Genomic DNA, 26,930 nt, shown 5'->3' with positions numbered 1-26,930 from the left:
GGCCATGGTGTTCCCCTCTCTCCCCACAGCCACAGTGGGCCGTGGCATGCTGAAGTTGAAGGGCAAACCACTCTCCTGCAAAGCCAAAGATGAGGCTGAAACAAGACCATTGGTTACAAAACATGTACCAAAACAGTTTATTTCATATCATCTTAATGTCACGAGTTCATGAAGGAAACAAAAAAGAACCAGATACAACTCAGACTTTTAAATAATGGAATGACAAAAACATAACTATTGTTGACATAAAAGTGTACAGCCTCTTATCAAGAGAGTTCTCCTTGCTGAGGCAACCCAGCAGCATCTTTACACAGTGCAAGGCCACCCCTTGGCCTCAACCAGCCTTTCTCTTCAAAGCCAGAGGAGTTGGGCTGTGAAAATGTAAAGCCAACAGATCCATCAACTCTTTTGGGTCCCAGTTTCAGTTTATTAATGGATAACGCAGTAATAGTCCTTTGCCACATGGTGGCAGATTTAGGTGAAAAGAGGAATTCCCACACAGGACTGTAGGCTACATCCTTGAGACAGAAAAAACCAACACATTGACACACAAGTCACTGCACCTCTGCAGAAGGACTGCTGTGGTATCTGTGCAGAAACAGAGGTACAGATGTACAAGCTGCAGACAGTGCCTCTGGATGACATTGACCCCAAACCCACGCTCTGGCAGAGACAGCAGCACAGCATTTGCTCCAATGTATCATTTCCAACCTGTGCTCCAAACAGCTTCTGGGCTCCAGAACACTGCACATGCCCAAGCCAACATTTACAGGATCCTTTAGACATTTTTTCAGAATTCTGCAATTTAACGCTCCTTATCCTAAGTTGTTCTTCTGAAAGAGAAAACAAAAGCTTGCTGGTTTGATGTGAAACTGTAGATTCTGGGAGTGTAACTAGGGCCCCAATGCCCACTGCAACTAGGCAAACTTCCACTGAATAGAGACTGCAAAGTGCTGCAAACCAAAGTGCATTTGTTTCCCCTTAGATGGTAAGAAAGGAAGGTTAACTGTCACAGAAAACTCTTTATACACTAGACAAAGAAGTTGCCAGAGACGGACATTTTTTGATTTTGCTAGCTTTGGAGATACCATGCAAGAAATGTCTTTGCTCAGTTCTGCCTCTGTGCCATCATCCCCTGATGACTTTAGGAAGCAGTGGATCACTTCAGCTGTCCTTCACCACTGTTTGCTGATTAGAAGGCTCGTTATACACTAGGTGTTTAGTACATCACTATTTCTTGCATGCAAGGGTAGCTATATTCAGTAGAGAGTTTAACTAGTAGGCAATTTTTGAAACCTTTTGGAAGGTAACTGGCAAGCTTATTGTCTGCCTATCTACCATCTCACTTATGGAGACTGGAAAGTCCTGTGTGTTAAAGAGAAATCACAAGCATTTTAAATTCTACACAAATAACTGGAAGCTACATACAGCTGAACACAGTTACAAAAGATTTGATAGTCACTGTAGTTATTATACATGAAAAATACATTTAGAGCCTTACTTAAAGGGGCTCCAGTAAAGTTTGCTGCAATTCTAAGGAAGCCAAATCAGCTTCAGACAAAACAAAGCTGAAGAGCAAAGATTCAGCTTTGCTTTTGGCTACAACCAAACATTTAATACAAGGAACAAGAATTTACATTACTTTACATATTAGATAGCAGGTCTCTTACCTCAGTACAAGGTCTATCTAGTATTTCATTTAAGAGTCAAACTTAAAGTACACATTTCTCACTCATAATAGCCAAGCATCAGTTTTGTTCCTTGCAAATGGACACAGTTACTTGTATGGTAATATTGCTTCAGAAAATAAACCCAAGAACCAGTATAACAGAAAGTTCCACATATAATCAAGAGTTCATTCCCAACCTGGGTATTTAAACATAACTGAAAGAATAGCCAATGGTCAGAGAAGTTATTTCACCTCTGGGTAAGCATTAGAGTGCTGTTGGTTAAGTGGCTGTTCAGATGTGCAACAAATGCCAGGACCATCACAGTGATGAAATGCTTGGAAGAACAGAGTAAAAAAGTAGCATTTTAATATTGAGCATGCTTTGTTTCATTGGCTTAGTTTGGCAGCAGTAGCTCTACTGACTTCAACATCTGCTGAGAGCACGTTAAGACCATATATAATACAGTCATACCAAAAAGGTGCTTATTTCAGACTACAGAACACTGAAACAAAGTAAAAATGATACATTTGACAGCAAATTGCTCAGTCAAGCACTCATCTTCCACTGAAGAGTGAATCAGGATGGCAATTTCTGTGCTGCAGCTACTTTGTTCAACATGTGGTACTTCGTGACAGGTTTTCAAACGAGCTCTCCTCTAAATAAAATGAGTATTCTTAAGGTACTAATAGTTAACTGAATTGGAACAGAGTAATTTCAATCTCCCTACTTACAGATCTATAGTAGAGAATAGATGCCCTGTGTATCCTTAGTGCAGATATACTGGAATTGTTTTCCTTATATGCAAGGCCAATGCAGATAAAGAGTAAATGGCTATACAAGTTCTGGATTCCCCACTAAGTAACAGAAGTAACTTAAAAAGCACTGGTACCAGACCAGCCAGTTTTAGGCACATCTTTAAAAAAATAAAGTATGCATCTCCTTAATGTAAAAATGCAAGAAGATTCTTAGAAACATGTGAACTTCATGGTACACTGGAATGGAAGTGATGCTTCCTCTAGTCTCAAGGAATACAATAAAGGCCTAAAAACAAACAAAAGGAAACAATACCCTTAGGATTCTTCATAGAGAAGGACAGTTTTAGTCAACCCAAAAAGATAAATAAGAAACAATAAACAGCTGTGACAGCTGACTGGTGAATATTTGTGCTTTAAATGTCCAAAAGAAAATAAAGTTCAACAACTCTTCTCGTACCATCCCCTGGACTTGGCACATGTGTCCGTAACACACACCGCGACAGTTTAACAACGCACTGCAGAGTTCCAATCTGGTTGCAGCCACGGCAGGATGCTCCCAAGCCAGTGGCAACTTCACCAGCAGCCTTCGGTGAGTTCTCCAGCGTCACCAGCTGCCAGCTGGAACGTAGTTTTGGTTAAGACTGTTGTGTGAGCCGTCTGTAATGAGGTAAAACTTGGTTTTCAGGAAGATAGAGAGCCAGTTCCAAAGCTACAAGGACGGTGAATTCAAACCCAATGAGATCTCTTCTGTTGAATCTGAATCTCTCTTCTAGTTTCTGTGACAGCAGTAAAATAAAAGACAGGGAAGAAAAAGAAAGATATCAGTTAATCCCCATGATATCAACACACTGTTAGATGAAGTCAGCACAGAACAGGAGGCAGTGATGCATGGCCTGAGCTGTAACCTACAGAATCAAAAATGTTGCCAGGGATCAGAGAAGTAAACCAGCTCATCAGCTCAGCTGTGACACCCACACAGCAGTTACTGTTTCTCGGGTAGACATATGTAAGGGCAAAAATAACCTCACTGTAGGATCAGGAGGAGGGACTGCACCAGTTAGGGAGTTTTAATTAATTTGAAAAAGCTAAGTAAGAGCCCTAATGAGACATAAAACTGACTCTGAGAGCCAGTCTCAAATGCAAGCACACACTGCTGGAAGTCTTGGCTTTAATCTTTGCCTTGTTCTGTAAGGTAGAGAGAAGGTTTTGACTGCACCTGAAACAAGTCTCATAGTACTTACATCTATAAGGTGTTTAACTTCGTGTTTCCTGAGGTCACTGCTGATCTTGGCTGCGAGCAGAACACAAGCACCAGCACACAGTTTGCGGTTCTGTTTGTTGAGTTTGCCTTGGAGGACGAGCTTCTCAAAGTAAACATAAGCCATGGAGACAGTAACGGGCTCCAGGCTGCACTCTTCACTCAGGTTTCGCATCTCTCTTTTTAAACTGGGAACAGGAAAAAAAGGACACTGTCAAACATACAGCTCTGGTTCCAGCAACACTGTGCCATAAGAACTCAGGAAAGTATATGGGCAAGACTCCTATTTGGAAAACCATGATGAGTATTATCCTGGAGAAGTCCAGCTGGCAGCAAACTAGAGCTGATGCACAAACTGATTTAACCTGGCTGATATCTGTTGTGGAAGAACAGTTCCTTATTTGTCCAGAAACACCAGGGGCTTTGCTGCCTTGCTGACACACAGGCTACTGCTGTATGATTCCCTCTGGGCTCCCAAACTGGTTCATGATTCATATCATAAGACTGAACCACCCTGACCTACAGAACACCACATCAAAGCCATGCAGATCACAGCAGATGTTGCAGAGACCTGTCTACTACATACCTTGTAAGAGCCAGGTCTGAGGGTGAAGGCAAGCTGGTTTACACTGAACAGGCAGCCCTGCACTTCAGTATTAAGGCAGACTTTATGGTGGATGCTACCTGCCATCCATGCTACACCTGTGAGAAGTTTTCTCCATGAACACGCTACTCAGAACAGCTACAATGAGGAGTGTGCAGGACACTGGCAGAACATAGACCCTGCCTGAGCAAGCCTTCCAGTTGGAGCTGAGTTACAGATAACCCTGGTGATTCAGCAGAATCATGTCCAAGCTGGCTATTTCAGAAGGCTCTGATGGCATTAACTGCCATGTAATACCAGCAAGATCACAGCTCTTGGAACAGCAATGGGGCATCTCACTGATGAGTGTCCACACGTGTGTCCTGGAAGATGATGAATTCTGTGCAGCATAGTCCTGCTTTCACAAAATCCATTTCTTTACTCAGACACCCCAGAATTAACACATCATCTATGAATCTTGTTAAGAGGCCATAGTCATCAGTGAGTCTGGTAATGGAAAGGCAAAAATAGCCAGAGGGTCCAGACACACAATCCAGTTAGAGCTGGACCACACTACAGTCAAACAATCAGGTTGCAAGTATTTGTTTCAAGGCTAACATTGCTTCACTGTTAATTGGCTATTAGTGTTAATGCACCAGTGAGCAAAACAAAACCCTCTTAGGCTGGACTATGGAAACCAACTGTTATCCTTTCTCAGCATCCTAAACATTCCTACACAGAGCTCTCAGCCTACAGTCAGCTCAACTGCCAACAAGAGGTTAGTGTTTCATCATATATACTATTAATAGATCTAGTATTTGTGCCACAGAAGTTGAAGATGAAAGCAGCCTCATACAATGCAGATGATGTTCTCTATGTCTGTTTCTTACCTCCTAATTTTGCTCAGTGTCAACTTGATATGAGGGAACTTCTCTCTAAAGGTTTCGTTCATATCCTTTTTAAGGTCTGAAGGTTTCACATATTCTATGACTGTAGTCTGAAACACAAGAGGCAAAAGTTACCATTTGTCCTGTGAACAGTGCTGACAGCCAAACAAATCTTCCAAAGACACTAATGCAAGGGCAAACCTGAGTTTTATTACTCACAATTTAACATTTCTATAACATCCTAACTAACAGACCACGTTGAATCTCAACCACAAAGTCTTAAAACACTAGTAAGCAAACAGTCACAAGAAGCAAGTGGCTACAAGGAGACAGGTGCCAGGTTGGTCCTCAAGCTGAGTGCACAAACCCACTATTTGTATTTTTTCTACTAAAGTCTCAAAAGCCATGACTTTTTATTCCTAGAGGAAGTTCTTTATAAGAAGTTTCTAGTTCTTTATAGTTCTTTCCTGGCACTCACTTGCTCCCTCCTCTGTCCAGCTAGGTCAGTCACTCACCATGTAAGAGGCAAAGATGAGAACACGTTTATGTTTTCCACATGGCCACTGAGGATCATCCAGAAGATTTGGATCATACTCTGCAGCTTCCCCAGTTTCACTTCCTGAAGGAACGAGGAAAGCACACTGGGTCACAAGAGAGAGCTTGAAATTCCCCACTTCCTCTTCCAGAAAGTTTTCAAAGAGCATTAACACCGTGGGCAGATCCCATAGCACAGGCAAAGAACAGTCACATGTTTGCATTTCATAAATGTATTAGAATGATTTCAAATACCACACAAGCTCTTTCTCCAGCAGGTGTCTGACACACCACACTTAGTGCAAAAGTTTGTCATCCACAAATGGGCACAGAAAACAACTGCACAGGACTGAATTATTTTGCCTTTAATCTAAGAGAGTTGTCAAGTTTGCTCTTCTGCACAAGAGAAGGGCTTCTTGTCACAAACTCTTTGGCTTATGCATTGTTACTTGTTGATCAATATACAACTTCTCATTTCCATGGAAAAACTTTATGCTTCTTGAACAGCATAAGCAGAACTAGGCCAGATTTACAGAGGATGTAAGGAATGTGTGCAAGTCTCAGTCCTAAGGCTCATCATTTCTACTTCATTAACAAGCTTTCCTCACTAGGATGGGCTACAAACAGTCTCCTTTCTAATAACACACTTGACCACTTGCAATTGTCTCAGAAAAACATTCCTTTCATGCTTTTTTGCCCTGTACATAAGTGCTGATGATGTTGGCAGCTGTCCTTACCAATGTCCGTTCCTGCTGGTATCGTTTTTGCTGTCACAGGTTTGTATCTTGACCCAGGAAGGCTCCGGGAAGCACTGGCTCGACAGGAGGGAACAGCACTATGGCTGTCAGCCTTGCGAACAACCAGGGCATTGGTTGGATACAGGAATTTTGCATAGGAGACAACCTTAAAGAGGAGGAGGATGGAGTAGTTACAGGGGGAAAAAAAAGATATTGAAAAGCTTATTTCCAGACATCTGAGGTTTTTCTACCTCAGAGTCCTCTGGAGCTTGTATTTGGGAGTGGAGACTTTGAAATTGTGGGACAGGAGGAAAGGGAAAAGTTGGCCAAGGAATGCCCTGCTTCCATGTCTTCAGCATAGAAGTGTTGTAGAGATTTGGTAGGATGGCAAAGAAAAAGGGAGAATCACATCACTTATATTCTGACAGTATATGAGTTTAACTAAAGAGGTACAAATTTCACCCATACTTCCATCAAAACATCACTCATGTTGGCTGAGATACCAGAGTCAATTCTCCAGAAACAGAGGCAGAACTGATCACAGGCTTCAACAGCCTCCTCAGAAGAAGCTTTACCATAAGCCAAACATTTCCAACTTTAAGGATCAAAACAAACTTCCACTGCTCTGAAAAGTTACAGCTTTTACTTTATGGATGGCAAAGCACTGCATAAATTATTTGCCCCAGCATGAAACAGCCCTGGGATGAAAGCAGCCAGATTACCCACCTGCTGTTGCTGGCTCTGGTCGGTGCTTTGGTCATTGGTGTTACAGATCAAGAGACCAAGGTAAAAGAAAAAACTTCCTTACCTTGCCATCAGCACCCAGCTCTACTCCTTCCATTCCAAGCACCATCTCAGTGGAGACTGAAACTCCCCCAGAAGGATGTCTTTGCTTCTGTCCTTCCATTTTTAGATCACTAAATGCAGACAAGAAAATAGAGTATAGAAAGATGCAGCATAAGGCCACCTTCTTCTAGGGCAACACCAGGTCCATCCACTCACTACAGTCAACACCACCAGCCCACATGAGAACAGCACAATCCCATCACCAAGACAGCATTCATTTTTAAGTACTCTTCTCAAAATGCAGAGATGTTCATTAGACAAAGAATCAGATTTAACTCAAATCTCTAACCATATACCTAGTAAATGGAAACTTTTTCACATGGTCTTTCTGCATCAGACCACACCATTTGTAACCATGCTAATGCTCAAACCCTCAACACCAAGCATGATTTACATTACTAGTTTTCCAGGATTAGAAACATGCCTTTCAGCTGTAATTTACCAACCACACAAGCTCAAATTAAGAATTAAGGCTGCCAGCAGAACTCTGCTTCAGTGATGGCAGCACGTGGCTTTGTTACCTACACTCCACAATGCAAAAATGCAGCCTTCAGTGGAAGAACTCCATTGCTGGTCTACAAGCAGAACAACACAGTGCTCAGAATTGCTCTAAAATAGCTCCAGTGACCTCGCTGCTTTTCTATGAAGTGAGAGAATATTTTCCCATCAACTATTTTTGTGGCAAGTGTATTTGCATACAATACAACTCCCACCACTAAACATCCGTTTCCTTCGCCCGTAAGTTATGTACAGGACACAAGTGACAACACAATTGCTTTGCCTGGAGTGGATTAGAATAGAATTAGTATTTTCTATGGTGTATTTGCACATCACAGACCTTCACAGAACAAACTTAAGACTACAGAAGCAAAGCTGCAGGGAAATCCAGGCAGCAGGTTTTGTTTCTCACAAGTGATCACACTGACAGCTCCATACAAAGATGTACAACCAACACAACGGTACAGACACAGTTTCAGTTGAAACTCTGTTTTTCTTAGATTGCAAATAGTGACTCTCACAGCTCAGAGCTGAAAAGCATCTTAAATTGATTTAGGTGCAACTTCAGCATGAAGCCTTGAAGGTTTCCCTGATGCTCTGGATGCTTTTTTTGCTGGCATCATTGTTTGTTGCACAAAAGACGGGGGATTTCTGACCACTTTAGGAGTAGAGGAAACCCTACACAGCAACAAATCACATCATCTGCTCAAGGCTGGTTTCAGGGATTTCACAGGATTGGAATGTGAACAAACACCTGAAGAAAAGTCTACCTTCTCCACCAATTTTCTCTTGATTTTGAATAAATGCTTTGACTCTGTGGAAACATCTGTTTTTGCTGCTCTGGTAGTAAACTCTTGTCCTTACACGTAAATGGTTAAGTTAAAGAAGTTCATCTGCTTCAAAACAGGAGGCCTGCTATCAACCACACTCATTTTAACATCTTTTGCAAACAACAGACCAGACATTTCACAAAGCAGGTAAAGATGACCCACCTGATCCGTAAACCCTCCCCGTAAGGCAGGATAGAAAAAGCCACACACAGTGTTCGTTTAGCACAGATTAACACTATCCTGTAAGCAGATGGGAAAAGATCAGGACATGAATTAAGATTCAGAAGTTACAAACCAGCTCTCTATAGAATGAGCATAAAACTCTTCTTGGACTGCTCTGCAAGTCACAGATACTGCTATGGATTTTATGCTTCTGAAAAGCAACACAAAAGCAGAGGTTTCACTCTGACCCTGCAGGTCCTTGGAGGCAGGCTCTGTACCAAAACCCAGCAGACAGTAACTGCCATCACCTTGGGAGCTCCTCAGAAGAGATCCCAGTCTTTAAATAGATATCTATACTTATGTAATTTTTACATAAACCTTGTGGATAGTATTTTTCCATTTAGATGACATCTCACACCTCTATTAATAATAAATATGAATGCAGTCTCCCTTTTCTTGGCTCTTAGTTGCTGGGCAGAAGAGAAATCTGCTAAACCAAGACATTCTCCTTAAATCCTCCTCAGCAATGACCTCTGTGTGCTAGAGATAAGGAGGGTGTTAGAAGAGAATGACTTAACCTCCTCAGAGCAGGATGGCAGAACCATCAGGATACTGCTGCAGATGTAGCAGATACAAACACTGCCTTTGACAGAAGTAGGTATAAAACTAACAAGGCCCCAAGGACATCATCTTATTCCCACTGATATTAAATGGGTACCTGTATTGAAACAGAGGCTACTTCTCAGCACAACCTGCTTCACCTAAATACAGGAGGCACCTTACTCTCCACAACTTACCTGCTGTTCTTGGTGTCATACTGCCTCATGTTCTTGATGAAGTGCATCTTCTTCAAATTCTTGTGTCTTGGAGACCCAGATATATGCTTGGTTCTGCAATTGGAAAAGACAAAACAACCACAAAACCCCACAGCTGTTGAGTCATCTGAAACAATAAGTCCTGTCAGTCGTATGATCAGATGGCAGCACTAGCATGCAGGACCTCAGATATTGGCGTGGAAGAGGGTGGAGGGAGGAGAGGACTTGCATGCAACGAGTTGAGATTAATGCTGCTTGTGAAAAAAGTACCTTTGTACACTGGCATATTCCACTATGTCTTCTAAAAAGTCTAGAGAGCAGCGCTGGGAGAGAAAACGCCTTCTGTAAAATGTACAACACCACGAAGAGTGGACAATATTAGTTCATGGCCTCTGAGTTTATGAACTGCAACAGATCTATGAGCTCTTAGGACAAATGGCAGGGTTTTTGATCTTTGCTGTTGTTGGAAGAGTGTTTAACTGAGATTTTCAAGTTCCTAAAAAGGCCAAGAACTTCTCTTCCCTGAAGTACATATCAGCTTCATTTACGAAAGTATTCACTATCTTCAACACGTGAGAACTTCTACCTATACATGAAACATCTAAAAAGCCTTCAAATATTAATGTAAGAATCTTACATGAAACATTACAAAAGCTCCCCTCCCCCAAAGCAAGGGAGTAAGTCATTTCATATCCATCTCTGGATGTATACAGATAAATCTATCTGTACAATGACCAAACTCTGTGTGCAGTCTTGATTCTAAACACAGTTGTCTCCAGCTGTAGCAGTCAGCAGACTGAGAGCCTATGATGGTAGCTTAAAATTGATGGATCTTTCCAGAAAGTAACAGAGTTATTAGAGAAAGCACAGAGTATTTGGTACCCATCTGAAATCCCAGAATGGAAGATGTGAGGAGAACAATAGCAGGAATCATGTGAGTTAAAGCAATCAGATACTACATTTAAGCAAAAGAAAAAAGATTGTGTCAAGGTAAGAGGCATTGCTATTATCATTCATTCCTTGTTGGTAGAGATTCACAAAGGAATTGTGAAACCATGACTGCAATTTCCATCGGAACAATGCACTCAGACTCAACTTCCACCAGCAAGATGCTGACACTACAACTACCAGATTCCATGTTTTCTGCTTTTGTTTAAGCATACATTGTGCTACATTTTTAGCACAAGCCACATGCATTCCCATCCCAAGGTTTTATTCCAAAGTCACACAATCACTCATCTAATGGACAATACTGCTGTGGAAGTCAATGCAGAAGCAGCATACGAGACAGAAGCTGCAGGAATCCTATTTGACAAGATCTATTTTTGGGGAAAACAAAAACATAATCAGGCTTTCAAGTTCCATCAGAGATGTAGCACCCACAAGCAGCCAAACTGCTCACACAGACCAAGGTCAGGCTCTCATGCCTGAAGTTAACATCTAGCACCAAAGCAAAAACATGGCACCTTGGTGGGCTGAAAGAAAAGGGCAGGAAGAAGTCAAGAAAAATGGAATTTATGAACTGGTAAAAAACTCTTCCATAGCTGTTACACAGCAAAACCATTTGCAGCTTCAGTTGATTCAAGTTAAAGCTCAAACAAACCTACTTGGGATTAAGTCTGGTCTCTGATGCTTCAAGATTTGAAGCATCTGGACTATCTGCTAAGTGACTTTGTCTTTCCTCCTCTCCAGCCTGAGCTGGGTAAGGAACCAAACCACAATATTTTGTTGCTACAGAAGAGATACACCAGAGTTCTGGACATGAACAAAAATCTATCTGCTTTTTCTTAAGCATTGTGTCTAGAAATGCAAATTGAGTGACAAAACAAGTGCTTTCACCTCTTTTCCCCTTTCTTGTAGATTAGTTCTTCTCTCCTGAGCTACTTGGAGCTCTTGCCAAAGTTACCTGCCAAAAAACTGTGTCTGTTCCACGTGGAGGGACGCTGCCACATCTCACTTTGCTGTTACAGGTGTTTCTGATGCACAGGACTTGCTCTAAAAGGACACACTTCCACAACAAGCAAGTTACTGGCAACAGGAGCATTTGTCCCCCTTTTTCAAGCTATACCAGGAACACAAAAGCCAACACTTTAGAGAAGATGGTGTTCTGGTATCCTTCCTTCTACATTGATGTAAACGTTACTGAAAACTGCTGATCTGCAGTTTTGGGTTGTGCATACCAACCAAGAGCTTTTGCAAAATGACACTTCAAGCTGAGCATTCCTGAAACCAGGTTAACTCCTCATTCCCAGCACAAGTTCATGAGAAACAAACCATTTTCTCTGTATTCTCAAGTACCTGAAGAGAATGAATGCCAAAGTAATCAATGGTTTTCTTCTTCTTGAAGTCTGCTTACAATCTCCTTAATAAGATATAATTAGTGCCCTTTGTGTATTCATAATAACTTACACTGCCATTTCAAGCTTGATTTTTTTTCCCCTAGAAGGAAATTGTCTCCAGATTCTCAGCAGTGCTGTTCAGGCATTCTTAAAAGAACAAAAAGACCGGAACTCCAACCAGTAGGAGGATGAAAAATTAGTGTCCCTGTCTGTAACCACAAGAGAGGTAAATCCTCCCACAGGACTGACACCTCCAGTATTGCTGGAGACTGCCTCCTACAAATCAACAGCTATTAAGGATGCTTCTGAAGCACATTCCTGGCACAGCTTCAATGCCCTTCACTAGCACTTCAGTTTTGAAGTGATTCTATTTTTTTGGTTGTTAGCGAGAACTGCACAGGAAGGTTCTCCCAGACACAGGGTTCTCCAGCCTACTCTGGCATCTAATCTGAAATTAAAAATACCCCTTGAGATGCAGAGGCAAATCTCAAATCTCCTGGCATGAATGCAGCTGGTAGCATCCAGAGTCTTCCTTCCCTCCTGGGGAGGACGTGGCTGGATGCAGACAGAAAGATGCCATGTACAGTGAGCAGAGGGAAAACAATAGCTAATGCCAACAGGCACTGGTACAAAAACCTCCCCAACGTAGTTCTGTAAAAGGATCCTGGTGTAAATAACTGGATGGATTGGGAGAACCATTGCTAGATCCTCACTAGTAACTCCATATTACTGGAGATACATAGGGCCAGGAAGGCTGTGCTCACACCATGGTGAACCACCCAGCGTGTTGTACCTCCTAAGCACAGCCTCGTTTCCTCAGGAACAGGAGTCACAAACACATGAACTTGCTCCTCTAAGAGCACACCTAGAAGTAAAAACCTGCCGCAGTGGAGGGAAGATCCTGCCCCTTGGCTCACAGCCACGGTGACTCATCCCCACTTTCACAACAGGAAACTTCACTTTTTACCCTTGTAAATAATATTTTCTGTCTTCAAGTGAAGCTGCCACCTTGAAGGAGTCCCAGATGCCGAGACACTGTCCCTCAAATCTCAAACCAAGCTGTGCACGAAGAGTCTTATTGATCCAGTCAGAGTACCCACAATGGTTTGCATGCTCAGGCCAACACTTTACAGTGTCACAGCTCACTCACTGCAGCCCAGGAGACTTGCCAGGGGCCTCAGTACCACTAATGTACAGAACTTGTTTACTAGGTACTGCAGTACTTAGAGTATGCTGCAAAAATTAACACTTTGAGCAGCCTACACTTCTTGTTACATATATACACATATATCTATTTTCGTGAGTTGGAGTGCTCTTCCCAGGCAGCCAATCCACACTTCAGCAGCAGCAGAAGACTGCTTAAGCAGCTGCTAGTTTTGATGACAAAAAAACCAGTTGAGTCACACATCCTGTGCTAAGCACCTTCACCTAGGATAACACTTCTTGCCTGGGCTCTGATCCACTGGAATTCAAAGGATTTTAAGTAGTTTACACAGAGCATGTGCTGCCAAATACAACTACATACTAGAAGAGAACACTAAAATCTCCACCCAAGCTGCAAGTTACCTTATATGCACCCTTACTGACTGCTACCTGACAGTTAGAAATTGAAACAGCCAACCTTCAAGTGTTACTGAGCTCTATGGAGCAATTTCATCAGTATCCTGAAGAAAGCTCAGAGGTGCCTGAGGAAGGTTTGCTAGTTTGTACATCCTTGGCCAGAAGCTCAGTTTTGGGTGCTTCCCCCACTAATTCTGGGGCCAACAAAGCAGAACTTTCCCAGAACTTCAACACTAAAAAGAGCAACTGTGTTTACAGAGACAGCACCTCCAAGGGGACCCACCAAGAGAGAAAACACACGCACCACATGCTCAGAGATAAGGGACTATCAAGAAGAGGAATTTTGGATTACGCCTTCGTTTATCTCCATGTGCACACACGGAATCCACCAGCACTGCTGAATTCCTAATGAGCTAAACATGCACTTAAAGAAAACCCACAAACCCCTGTGTGCAGATAAAACACTATTACATTAAGTTTGGAGATGCCTTTGGACTCCCATCCCGGGAAACAGCAGCCAGCCTACACATCTATCCTTTCTGATGGATTTCCCTCTCAGGAAATCCAATTTAGGAGTGCTTCCACAGCTTCAGAGTTCTCTTCTAGTGCCCTACTGAGCATTGGGAAAAAAACTACTCTCAGCAGAGGGCAAACAACAGACAAGCAGTATGCAGGATCCCCAGCCCTGAGGCTGACACAGCTCAAGTGTTCCCAGCAGAACAGGACACAGCTAAGAGCAATCTATGTATAGCACCGGTAATCCCTACATGCCCTGTCCTACCAATTGAAAGGAAAAAGCTGGTTAAGTCACAGCTCCAGATAAAGGAACCTGTCCAATGTCTTGCCAAGAGTATTTTCTTCTACCCCACCCATGGGCTGGGCTACCTGCACACACCCAAGAGGACAAGGGTAAAGTGTTTAGGATGTTGCTGTAGTTGGAAGTGTCTTTAGCAGGTATTACAGCTGAATGTCAAAGAGATACAAACCTTGTGCTATCAGACACAGCTTCAGACTACATCAGCCTCTTCCACACCTGCTCCTGTGCCTCTAAGGGGCTGTGGGGTGGCCTTTTGGGCACTTCCAGGCTCTGCTTCCTGGCTTGGAATGTATGAATCTCATTTTAACCCCGAATATCAAGCCTTACAGTGGTCAGTGATGTTAGCGAAGCTCCTGCATGCAGTTGTCATTTGGCCACTTTGAAGCTTTTCTGCTTCACCTTTCTGGTTCCTGAATTTCTGCCTCAGCAGCTGAGCAGACTGGCTGGTGTCACTGAATCAGAAGTTTCCAAAATCTCACTGGGATTCTCCTCTCATCTCAACTAATCCTCACCTCTCACTCACTGCACTCCAAAACAACCACACAGCCAGAGTTCAAGCAGCAGTCAGCTATTTTCCCCCCGCTGCAGCACCCAGAGTCCATCTCCTGCTGTGACTTCTTATCCACACCACTTCCAGGACTGCCAAGCCCTGCGACTGGAGCCTTCAAACACAACTGGAAAAGCCAGACTTGAGACCTCCTCCAGCCAAAGGGACAGGCAGGGAGGATTTGTTTCAGATGGAGTTGCATCCATCACCCATCTGCCAGGGGAAGGAACCCACGCTGCCATGCCTGCCACTAAAATTAGCAGCAAGGCTTATACCCTCTGCTGTACTTCAGCCATACATAGTGCTAATGGATGGGTGGAATGAGAGAGGTCAAGAATTTTTAATTACTGTGTACAATGAGGAGCTAATAGAATTTGGTTTCCTATTTCCCACTTGAAAGAGTTTTATTTTAATATGGATGTCCCTTTGTAAGGTCCTTTACAGGCCTCAGTTTAATCACAGCTGTCAAGGGACTGAGTTATTAACATAAGGAGGCCAAAAATCATTAATTGGGTTTTGCAAGCAGTAGTATAGTACAGTCGTAAAAGGTAATTTTCATAAGAAATCCAGTTCCCAAATCCTGTTTACAATGGGAAGACATACCTGTCAGATTGGTTTTGACAATACACATCTTAAAGATTAAGCTGTATCATTTTCCCTCCTCACAGGCAATTCAACAACCAGCTAGGAACTGTGCTTCAGTTTGACCAAGTCCAATACTGACATCAAGGGATCCAGAAAACCAGTTTCAGGTTATTCTTTTCACAACTGCCATTACTTACACAGCTCAGGAGGCATTTAATGTTCCCAGGCTTGTATCTCAGAGCATACAAGTGAAAGCATCCCTATTCTCTTATCAGTGCCCTGTGCCTTAGCACCCCTGACACTTGCTTTAATGAGTTTCCTGCTCAAAAGCAGATTGAGTACAGCTCAGCAGTAGCAACAAGTTCTCAGTAATTAAAGCCAAAAGAAGTCAGGGATCACATTTATACTGAATCATCATTGATGTTTCATCTCTGATGGTCAATGAGCGGCAGTGGCCGAGAAGACACCTTGTAAGTGTACAGCTAAGTGCTCCTTCCTTACAAAGCCATCTACTCACTGCTTCATGGCACCACAAACAGGCAGTTTGGATGGCAGGCCACTGTCCCAGGAGTTTGTTCTGACATTTGTTTAAGTATCAGTCTGGCAGAGAATAAATACAAGTCTCACAGCCAGGCTGGTTTAAGTTATTCCTCCAGCAATGTCCATTTTAAAGAGTAAATCCAAATTAGCCACATAACCATGGAAGAAGGTACTTTTATGCTTCAGAGTAGGTCCCTCTGTAAGACCTCAGGATGAAGGAGGAGGCTCAATTCCCTCACCTTTGTGTTCTTACTCGAGGCTTGTTTGCAAAACTGAAGGGGCACCATGGGCTTTGCTGCTGGTCCCAAAGAGCCAGGAGAAAACCCTGCACTCCTCAAATACCAGCAAAGCCACCTGCAAGGAAAAGAATGTGTCATGCAGCCTACAGGAGAGGCAAGAAGGAATAGAAACAAAGCATATTTTGAATGAAGGTGGAGGCAGAGTAAGTGGGAAGCTCACTAAGCCTGGAGAGCTTTAAATACTAACAAGGAAAGAAATGAGATACTTCTCACAGAGGCTGCTCCTTCACTGCTGATTCACAACCACATGTGATTAAGACCTAATGCCACTAGGAAACTGAGCTTTGTATTCACTGAGTTTCATAAATGACATTGTTTTGGTGCTAGGAGTGTTTAGACAATGCCTTCCAGTAAGTATTATGAAAGCCATCTGTTGCAACAGAAGCACCAAACCAGATGTAAGGCTTGGCTGTGCCCGGCGCCCACTGCCAAAGCCTACTCCTAAAATCCCTGCTGCTTCTCACAAAGCAAACTAGATGTGCTGGCCAGGACACAAGCAATAATTTCTCCAAAATCCTATCAGTTTCTGGAGGTGTTCCCAGCTCACCAACCCCAGTTCCCTCTGTGCTTTGTGCTCTGCTCACTCGGCACTGAACCGCTGACCAAAATCAGCACGTGAAACGCAAAGGGTGTCCTTGGTAACACTGTGGGCATCATGCTGGAAACATTCATGCACTTCCCTGAGAGGTGACACTGTCATTTCATCATGTGCCTTGTTAAAATAAAACCTTTCAGTACTCCCAAGTTAAGAAAAAAAAGGAGAGAGAAGCTTTTAACAGGGAAGGAGAAGAAAATTGGTTCCTCTCACTGCATCACTCATCCCCTCCAACCCACAGTGTAGCCTCACCAAGGCAAAATTTTATACTTAAATTGCAGTAACCACAACAGAGCAAGTGTGAATCTGTCCATGCTGTCAAGGAAGCAGCTTTGCCCAACAGCAGCTGAGCCTGTGCTGTGGCTGGTTAGCAAATGAAATGGCTACTTAGCTGCCAGGCAGGTCTGCAGGGTAGGGCTTTTGGCTTTCAGTTTTCCAGGCTCACATCTCACAATTCAGAGGGCTACCTCAGGAAACACTTTTGCTTTGCTTGCACTCTTGAGACCAGTTAAAAGTTGAACATCTTTTTTGGAGGTTAGACTATAGTAATTGACACTAAATTATATGCCCAATAGCTATAAACCAAAGGTTGGGAGTTTAAAGTTCTGCTTTTGAAGAGCTGGTGTGACAGGGTGGCTGTAGCTGAGGACCCTCCCTCTGCCCTCCCCTGCTTTATCAACAATACATCACGCTCATTGCAGAAGCCCAACTTCATTATGCTTGTGTGCACGTCAGATTATGCATTTTTCAACTCAAACTTCAGAGGCAGAAGAATTCAGAACAATCTTCAAAAGAAGGCTCAAAAGCATCTTCAAGCTCGCTCGGGCCGACAGCCTCACAGCTTTAACTGGCTGACAGATGGAAAAAGGAGGAACACATGACAGCTGAAGTGTTCAAGATTTAATGTAACTAAAGCATACTGCAGGAAATAAAAAAAGACTTTTTCAAGAGTCATTTCCCTTCCCTCCACCTTTTTTATCCCCTCCCCAAACCAACCAAACCATACCCAAACCCAGAGCAGAAGAGCTCATCTTAGCTCAGAACTACTCTAAAACTGAAACCAAAGATCTGCCTCATTCCACAGTCCATAGAAGCCTGCAAAAAAATGATCATCACTACTAATAACTCTTCTGACCTGGTTCCATCACAGTGCCAAGAGCACACAACAGGCCCAAAGCAGCTTCACCTACAGCTCAGTGAGACAGCTGGTCAGCAAGGCAGATCCAACTCTGGGCAGCCCATGTCTCTGCAATGATCAAGAAGGACTTGGGGCTCAGTGAAGTTATCATAAGGACCCCCAGCAACCTCAACATGTCCTCCTCACCAGCCTACTTGCTTACTGGAGGTTTCAGACAGCCCCACCAATTCCTTCACAAAGTTGAGCTGTTCAGCTTTTTACATTTCATTTGGCAGCATTTTCCCTACAGTGGATGACTCACTGACTTGAACCAAGACAATATCATTCTGACCACCCTCACCACCTCCTGCAGAGAGGAACTGCAAGCTGGCAGTGAAGGAGAGGTGGAAACGGCACTTCCAGAGCTTTCCCTTTCCCAAAGCATCCCATAAGCTGCTGCTGGGGCTCCAGCACAATTGCTCTAAAAAGGATGAAGCACTGCAAATACAGTTAATTCTATACAGACAACTCTTGCCTGGAGATCAAAGTTACTTTAAAAGCCTCTGGACTCTTATATGAGGAGGTCAAATAACTTTGGTGTTAGCAGTGTCTAGGATTGCTTGACCCAGACCCACTCACAGGTGCAAAGGATACGAGGATGAGGATTTTCTGATCTCCAGGGCTCCTGCTAGGCATACAACTTACTCCTGAGTAACATACCCCGCTGGAAATACCAGATAATACATACTACAGGCAGCTCTAAATTATAAACACTTACTATTGGACTCATGCAATCCACCTCTAGTTGCAAATTATGAGAGAAAGCTCCCAAATCAAACTGTGCTTGCTGAGGAGGAGACTGCAGCATTAACATTCCAGCTGCAAGTTCAGGTTTGGAGTATGTTCATTTTCAGCCCCAGGCAGCACATCCCATTTTACCCTTCACCTCTGAAAGGTCAAAGCTTGCCAGCTTTGACAGATTTTGATGCATCCTGAAAAGCACCATGTGTGCTCAGCTGATGCCAAATAAGGCTTCAAACTAAAACTAAGATTTTTAAACATTATATTTCATCCATGTCATCAAAAGCTGTTTATTAGCAGAGGATTTTTTTTTTAGCAAAAAGCACTGCTATTTGAGTGAAAACAGCAGCTAAGCTGACAGCAGGACAAAACAACACATTAACCATCATGAGCATGAAGGCCTGACCAAGCATTTCTGCCATTCTGCCAAGGAACTCATTTGATCACACCTATGTCAGCAATCCCATGTCCAATTAACACTTAAAAGCAAAGTTGGTCCAAAGCACTGCTGTTATCAACTACAGTTTAAACTCCCACTCTTCAAGTGACCTAAATTATCTCAGTCATTTCTGATTCATCAGCAACCATGAACATGCAGTTCAGCTCCCTGACCACTGAAGTCCAAGGGCATTAAAGCATCAGTTGCAACTAATTTACTCTCAGTATCTATTCTTAGGCCCAGTGAAATGCAGCAAATACATGGCAAAACCAGCTGCTTTACATTACACTATACTGAAACCTCAGAAGCACAACAAGCATTGACATTCAAAGCCCTTATTCCTATTCTTTGTGCTTTCATAACCTGGCTGTTTTCAGGGCTCTCTTATCTGTGTTGCCCCAGAAAGCTCTGCCAGTGTCAGACCCAGCAGCAGAAATTCATTACAAAAACCAGTATCAGTGAATGGGCATTTGTTCTCTGTTTGCTGCCTTCCCCCCCCGCTTCTTCAGAGGCTGGTTCTTTGACAGAACAAAAGAAGAAAGCAAGATGGAAAAGGAGAAGGGATGGAAAGCAGATTAAGCAAGCTGGTATAACAGGGCATTGTAACTGAAGATCCTGTAACCAGAAGATGCCTTAACAAAAGTGGAAGGTTGAAGTCATTCAGTTTATAAAGCTCAGCCAGCAGTGCAATGTAACCAAGAATCCCGATTGAATAGTGCCTCTGAGGGACTGTGCACTGCCACAGTTTCCAATCTGAAGGGCCTGACATCTACCAGGCAACTCTAAGGAACTCCATGTTACATCAGCTGAGCAGATCATATAATCATTTCAGTTGAAAAAAACCTTTAAATCATTGAGACCAACTACCTCTCTAACCTCACAATGACAAGCCCACTGCATCCCTCAGCACCTCAGCTCCACAGCTTTGCAATAGCTCCAGGGCTGGGGACTTCTCTACCTCCCTGGGCAGCCTGGCACAGGGGTTGACAACCCTCTCAGGGAAACAGTTCTGCCTCAGCTCCAATCTCAGCCTCCCTTGATGCAACTTGAGGTTGTTTCCTCTTGTCCTAACATTCATCACTTGGGAGAAGAGACTGACCTCCACATCCCTCCAACCTCCTTTCAGGTACCTGTAGAGAGTATAGAGACATCACCCATTCCTTGGGCTGTACCAAAGGTCCTGCTTGTTGCTAATAAACAACCACTAACTTCAGCAGAGGTGCTACCACAGCCCACACTGACCTAATCTGGATGGACTCATCAGCTTCCTGCAACTTTGCAATCAATTCAAACAAGATCAAGTTTTGTGGTAAGAGTCTGCCCCATGCAATTGCCAATTCTAGGTAAAGAGATTTCCATGGATGGGAGTGAGCCCCTGCACCATGAGACCCACAGGAACAGCACAGGACAGCATCACTGAACAGGGACAGAGCAAATCCAGAGACCCTTTAGCCCCTGCTCCTGGTGCATTTAAGGGAGGCTCCACTGAGAGCAATTCAAAGCAGCTCTTGACAATGACTAAAAAAGGACTGAGGAGAGCAGCTGCCTTAAGTGGGCACCAAAGATTAGATATCCAGAGTCCTGGTGCAGATTCCACCTCCGCCTTCCCTCTGATGACTTCATGTGGCTGTATATTTGCATGATGCACAGTTAACCCATCTACGGTAGCAAAATTGGTATATGGCAAAACAACAGATTTCTTTTTTGTACTTTAGATTCCTCCTCTCAATGAAAGGAAAGACATTTTGTCATTGCCTGTCAATTTCTGAATCACCCAACGCAGAAGGGGAAGCAGCACAACCACCACGCCCCTGCAGGAGCACAGGAGGAGATGCCACTGCTCTACAGAGCAAACCATGGAACAGTCCAGCAAAAAAGTACTCCAGGTCCCCCATCCTGCAAATCACAGGTGACATTACACCAATTACACCAATGGTCCATCTTACGCACTCTGGGGCCAGCGGGAGCAGATGGGTTGGGTCTCACACATCTCCACAGGCTCCATAAAACTCTGCTTTTGTCACAAGACATGTCTATATGTAAAGAAGTGGCTTTTCTCCCTGATAGTTTCAGCAGAAGTTCTCCACTCTTTGCTTTTTTTAAAGACAAAACCAAACCAGATGAACTCCCACTCCAAATGACCCTTGTAAGCAGCACACAAATGATTAATGCAGTACAGAATGTCCTTTCAGCCATCTCTTCCAAGCTAAAAAACCATGGTCTGTTTTGGCATCACTCAGATAGAAGCCTTTTCATTCCCTCCATAACTTCTTTGCACCTCTGTCTACCTTTTATTTGTGATTTATCATTCTTTTCAGTTTGATTGATTACAAGTCCTATAATAGAATGGAACATCTAAAAATCAGATGCCAAGGAAAGAGGCAGGAAAGACAACAAATGAGGACTCTAGGAATAATTTCTTAGCGTCCTATTGACTTGGCATGGGGAGGATTGAATCATTTACATGAACTCCATCAGTCCAGAGCATGGGACCCTCACTTCAGGCTTTCCTGCTCAACAAGTAGTATACAACCAGTGCATACAGGGCAGCCATCTGGCAGGTCCAGCTTCAGTTTCTCCAAGAAGTGAGGAAAGAAGGGCCTCTTCCATTACAGAAAAGGGAAAACAACGAGTAGTAAATGACAGTTCAAGAAGGCAAAGAGCCCAGGAGGAAAGATATACAAGAGGACTCCAACACTTTACTGATAAACAGCTACTTTTCTTTAAAGTCACTTGAGGTTCCAAGTAACCTGGGGAACCTCAGGACACCTCCACTGAAAGATGTACAAGATACACCCTGAAAGGGAATACCCATCAACTGCAATAGCAAAGCTCCCCAGCTTTAAAGCACAGACAGCATCTCTATTTCAGCTCACTAACAAAGCTCTGGAAGCAACTATAAAGACCACAGAGACTTAAAGCCTTTGATACAGCTTTGCCTATCTGCAGGCTCAGAGGGCCAGCTCACTTTACAAGGCTATTTATGCAAGAAACAGCCTAGGAAAGAGTTTCTTCAGAGCTCAAATCCCCAAGATCTGCCTTCCAGTCGATTAGAAAACCAAGGCTGATAGGAGTCCCTTGGAAATCCAAGGGTAATTCTGCACCGAAGGCCAGAACATCCTCCCCTGAGGCTGACTCAAAGTTCTCAGCGTAGAAGCAGTTATTAATACACAATTACTGCATAGACAAGCAGCAGGGATGAGGAAGAGGCACTACATCAGCAGTGCTGCCGTTGGACGAAGGGTACTTCCCCTCTCTGCCTCTGTCGGCTTCATCTGGAAGCAGAAAAATACAAAACCCGGGCTAGGAAAAAAGCAGCAGGCACAGTTCAGGATGCCGCAAAACTGCAGCCAGAGACTCAGCCAGCGATGTACTCCGCAAACCCCCTCACCAGGCGCTCCCGCAAGCTGAGGCATCCTCCGCACAGGCAGCCGCGCATCCCCGGGACCGAGCCGCGCACCCAGCGCTCGCACGGACAGCGGACACGGCAGCGCGGGGCGGGCAGCGCCTCCCGGCTGCCTGCGAGGCAGCATCCCTCGGGCTCACCTCCGGCCGCGCCGCCCCGGGCCAGGTGCTCGCTCCCGGGGCCCGGCCACAGCAGGGCCGGCGCCGCCGCCTCCCACGGCCGCTCTCCCCGGGGGCGGCCGTTTCCCATGCTCTGCTCTCCACCCCCCGGAGCTGCCGGCCGGTCGACGGCCCTGGGAAAGTCCGGCTCTTCCCAGGACCCCGGGGTGGGGGGGGGCGTCCCGCAGCTTCCCACGCCCCGCGGGGTCAGGGCGGCCGCGCCGGCGGGGGGGTGGGTGGTGGTGGGGGGGTGTGTGTGTGTGCGGGCTGGCCCGGCGTGCCCCGGCCCCTCACTCACCTCTGCCGCTGCACCTCCAGCGCCAAGCCGCCGCCGGCAGCGCTCTGCGTGGGGCTGAGCAGCCCCGGGGCGCCCGGCTTGGCGGCCGCCAGCATCCCCGGCAGGGCAGGCGGCGCCGGGGGCGGCGGGCAGAGCGGGCCGCCCAGCAGCAGCTGCGGCAGGAAGATGCCCCCGCGGGCAGGGTCCGCCTCCCCCTTGGCTCCGGCGGCGGCGAGGGGGGAGACGCCGGGCAGCAGCAGGGCGGGCGGCGGCTGGCAGGCGGGCGGCGGGGACAGCAGGCGCGGGGGGGCTCCGGCCGGCTCCGCCGCCGCCTCCTCCCCTTCGCCGGGGCCGGCGGGCGGCGGCTTCTCGTCGGGCGGACAGGGCGGGCGTCCGTCCAGGGAGATATTGTTGAGGAAGAAGAGGGCGGCCTGTCGCCGCCGGGAGTCACCCCGCTTCCGCGGCGGCGGCTGCTCGCGGGGCGGGCGGGGAGGCGGGGAGCCACACGCCGTGGCCGCGGCCATTCTCCGAATGAGCCGCGACCGCCCGGGCGGGGCGCCTGGGAGCGCAGCGCGGCCGGCAACTCGCACGCTCATTGGGTGCGTCGCGCCGGCATGCAAATGAGCCCGGCAACATCCTCGCGCTCATTGGCTCGGCTGCTTAGCACGGGTAGCCCCGCCCACCCCTCGCCGGCTGGCGAGGCTGTGCCGGGTCCTAGCGCCGGCGCGCAACGGCTCCGCGCTCGCAGGCGGCTCGGTGGTGCCCCCGCCGGGCGGGCAGGCGCTGCCCCGGCACAGCGCCCCGTCCCGGGCCTGTCCCCAGGCAGCTCCTTCTCCCCCGGGGTACAATCCTAACCACGGCCACAAGCCCACTGTGTCCTCACCGAGCCAGCCGCCACGTCCCCGCAGAAACCCCGTGCCCACCGCGTCCCCACGCCAACACCCACCGGGCTCCTTGGTACGATCTAATAGAACACTTCTCATCTCCCCACCCAAAGGCCACCGACTCTGGCAGATGCTGTTCCCAAGGTCTCCTGGCCTTTCTGCAGGCAATGAGGACACATCTGCTCAAGCCATCAGTGGGCAGCTGTGCGCATCAGATCGCTCCTTCAAAAGCAGATGAAGGCGGTTGCTCCTCTTGCTTCAGTCCAGCAGCCTGGGACCCGACCTCGTGGCTTGTGGGGGTGGAGTGGACCCCAGCCTGCCGGCCTCCCACAGATCCCCCTGCATGTCACGAATCCCCACACACGGCCCCGAAACTCACCGGCAGCCCCCAAACGCGTGTGGAGAGATGAATTCCCACGGCTCCCCGCCCCTGAAGCAAAGCTGAGGCAGGGCTGATGATGGGCCGTATATGGGCAAGGCAGACCCAGATCTGGGAGAGCATCAACTTGGTATTTATCTCCACAAAGTGACTCAAGACATTTCTGTACAGCGTGCTGCTTTCCCGACGCGTCTGTTTATACTGCATGGCATAAACATGCCCCTCAGGCACTCGAGCTGATGTCTGCCACATCCCATGATGATGCTCTCACCACTGCCAAGAAAGCTTTGCCCTCTCCACCATCCTCAGGGGATGCTGATGTGCCTGATGATGTCCATGCCACCAGGCCTGGCAGGGGAGGGTTGGGAGCTTTGCTAGGAGTGATGAAGCCTCTGGTGCTGATGGCCCCCGTGTCCCCTGAAACTGAAATGGCCCTTGCAGACTCCTGCACTTCCCACATCACATACTCTGAAGCACCTCGTGCTCCCCATCTGGATTTTGCCCAAAGACATATCAGACCAAATTGGCCATTAAGGAGGGCCTACAGAGATGTTTACAAGTAATCAGATATTCATGTAGTTGCAACATTGAACCTCTAGAATTGTAAATGCTTTTGCCAAGTGTATTTAAAGAAGCTACATTACTGCTCTTGATATTTTTTGCTGTTTGCACCAGCAACAAAACTTATGTCTCATGATGTGACTGAAGATAGATTTTTGAAACTGCCCTGTAAAACACACACAAGTCTCTTCATATGTCTGTTTCCATAAGATCTTTCATTGCATTCTGTTGCATGTGGAACATCAACATTTGCCTTACAGTATTCATAGTACTTAATAATAAGAAGAAGGCAGGAAATTCTTGCAGGCTTCCATTAAAATAATACAGTGCAGTGTAAACTCTCTCCTTAAAATCCCAGTAACATCATCAGTATCTTATGATTTGCAATATAGGTCAGATTTTGAGCCTAAATTATTTGGCAGAATCATCTCACGTCACAGCTGCAGAAAAAATAATTTGGGATAAAAAGGAATTAAGAACCTTCCTTCTGGCAAGCACATCAAATAAGCCAAAGGCTAAATGGGCATGGAAACTAAGCTAGGCATGCTGTAAACAATTGGCTAGAACCAAAGACTGGAATTAAGACAAAAAAAGGAAGGTTGTTTTTTTCCATGATTTACTTGTATAAAACAGCTGTAGGATGTCAGTTGTCCCACTGAGTCAGTGCAGGATGAAGCAGAAGGAAGCCAGCCTCCATAGCTTAGTGGGTTGCTAACTTCAAAGCTGAATGTAGGGGTTTGAATGTTGCTGCAGTTGGTGCTGGGGAGCTTTCATCTACATCTGACAAACAAACTAGATCATGGCATATGAGTACAGGGGCTATGGTGGTGTGTTTCAAGGAATCTACCACTGAAACAGACAGGTGGCATATCAGCATAATTGCCACAAACGGCAGGGGCTGGCTACAACCTCAAGAAACCTCTGCTCCCTGTTTCCTGCAATGAGGGAATCCCCATGGAGGGGGCACAGTGAGAGACAAGGTTTTAATTGCTTCCAATTCATCTGCAGGGATGCTGCTTTGGACAAAGGCTGCACTCATCACTCTGTTGCTGCACAGGGTCTAGGCTGAAGCTCACTCCAGTTTTCACCTCTGCACCTCCCCTCAAACAAACAGGAAGGCAGGTAGTGTTGCACTGTCAGCATTGTGGCTCAAACATAAAACATTGCTCTGAATCTCCAATACTTAGCTCATGCTCATTCTGCTCTCCCACCCTGGGCTGTGTGGGTACATGTCTGAGCAGTTGCTGGAATGAGCTGATCTGGAGCAGGGCAAGCCTGCGAGTCCTTACTGCAGTATTACATGGGTGGTAGAGTCACCAGAGTCACCAGGATTTCTCTACATGTAAAAGCTGCAGGATTTGGTCTAAGCATCTGATATGAGACAGCATTTTAGAGTACATATGTGGGCTGGCTGTTACATTTTGTTTTTTCAAAATCATGGCCCAAAATGAAGCAAAGATAAACAGGTCATGAATATATTTAGGCTGGGAACCAGAAGAATAGCCTTCCAGTTGGAGGAACTGCTAACATTAAGGCACCAGAAGTTTCTGTGCACATTTTCCCAGCCTAAGTGGGAATCCAAGAGGCCTCATGGGGTACCAGGGTGATCTCTGAAAACCTGGGGGGATGCATCCAGGGTTTACTGTACCCTGTTTCCTGAACAGGCTCTAATCCAAGGACCTCATCCCAAGGATCCTGTCATAGCTCACCACTGTTAAATCCTCACCTTAAATCAGCACTCCCAGAGGAACCAGAACTCTTCAGAGCAAAGCTTCACACTCACTTCATCCATCTAAAGATCAGGCATGGTGTTTTGGGGACTATGCATTCTCCCAAGCCCATCTTCCCCCACCTATTTAGTATATCTCAGAACATGCCCAGAGGTGTCATTCCCTAAATGTGTTGTATAGATATGAAATTAGGAAACCTTCCTGCCCTCATTCACAGGTGGCACCACTCCTGCTCTCCACAGGCACATTCCTCTTCATCACTCTCCTCACACATCCCAAACCCATGAGCCAGGTTTGCCTCAAGATGTTGATACATGATCC

At 45.7% G+C, this 26,930-nt stretch overlaps 1 protein-coding gene across 2 annotated transcripts; it reads right to left on the bottom strand.

The window, feature by feature from the left end:
- Window positions 1-113: 113 nt before the first annotated feature.
- On the bottom strand, window positions 114-23,579 carry CABLES2 (Cdk5 and Abl enzyme substrate 2). Of its 2 annotated transcripts, XM_062008781.1 has the most exons (10): window positions 23,077-23,579; window positions 9,846-9,917; window positions 9,558-9,650; window positions 8,761-8,838; window positions 7,233-7,341; window positions 6,425-6,590; window positions 5,669-5,772; window positions 5,157-5,263; window positions 3,667-3,871; window positions 114-3,201 (listed from the first exon to the last, which is right to left on the bottom strand). In XM_062008781.1, exons 1-10 carry the CDS (start codon window positions 23,577-23,579, stop codon window positions 3,061-3,063), a joined length of 1,578 nt encoding a protein of 525 aa, XP_061864765.1. In that variant the 3' UTR covers window positions 114-3,060. The 2 variants fall into 2 exon arrangements, with proteins under 2 accessions (XP_061864765.1, XP_061864766.1); XM_062008782.1 differs by lacking the exon at window positions 9,846-9,917.
- Between the last annotated feature and the right edge of the window lie 3,351 nt (window positions 23,580-26,930).

Source organism: Colius striatus, chromosome 16 (genome assembly GCF_028858725.1).
Source record: "Colius striatus isolate bColStr4 chromosome 16, bColStr4.1.hap1, whole genome shotgun sequence".
NCBI classification, from domain to species: domain Eukaryota; kingdom Metazoa; phylum Chordata; class Aves; order Coliiformes; family Coliidae; genus Colius; species Colius striatus.
Note: the sequence above shows the minus strand (reverse complement) of the source record. Positions and strands in the feature narration are given on the sequence as shown.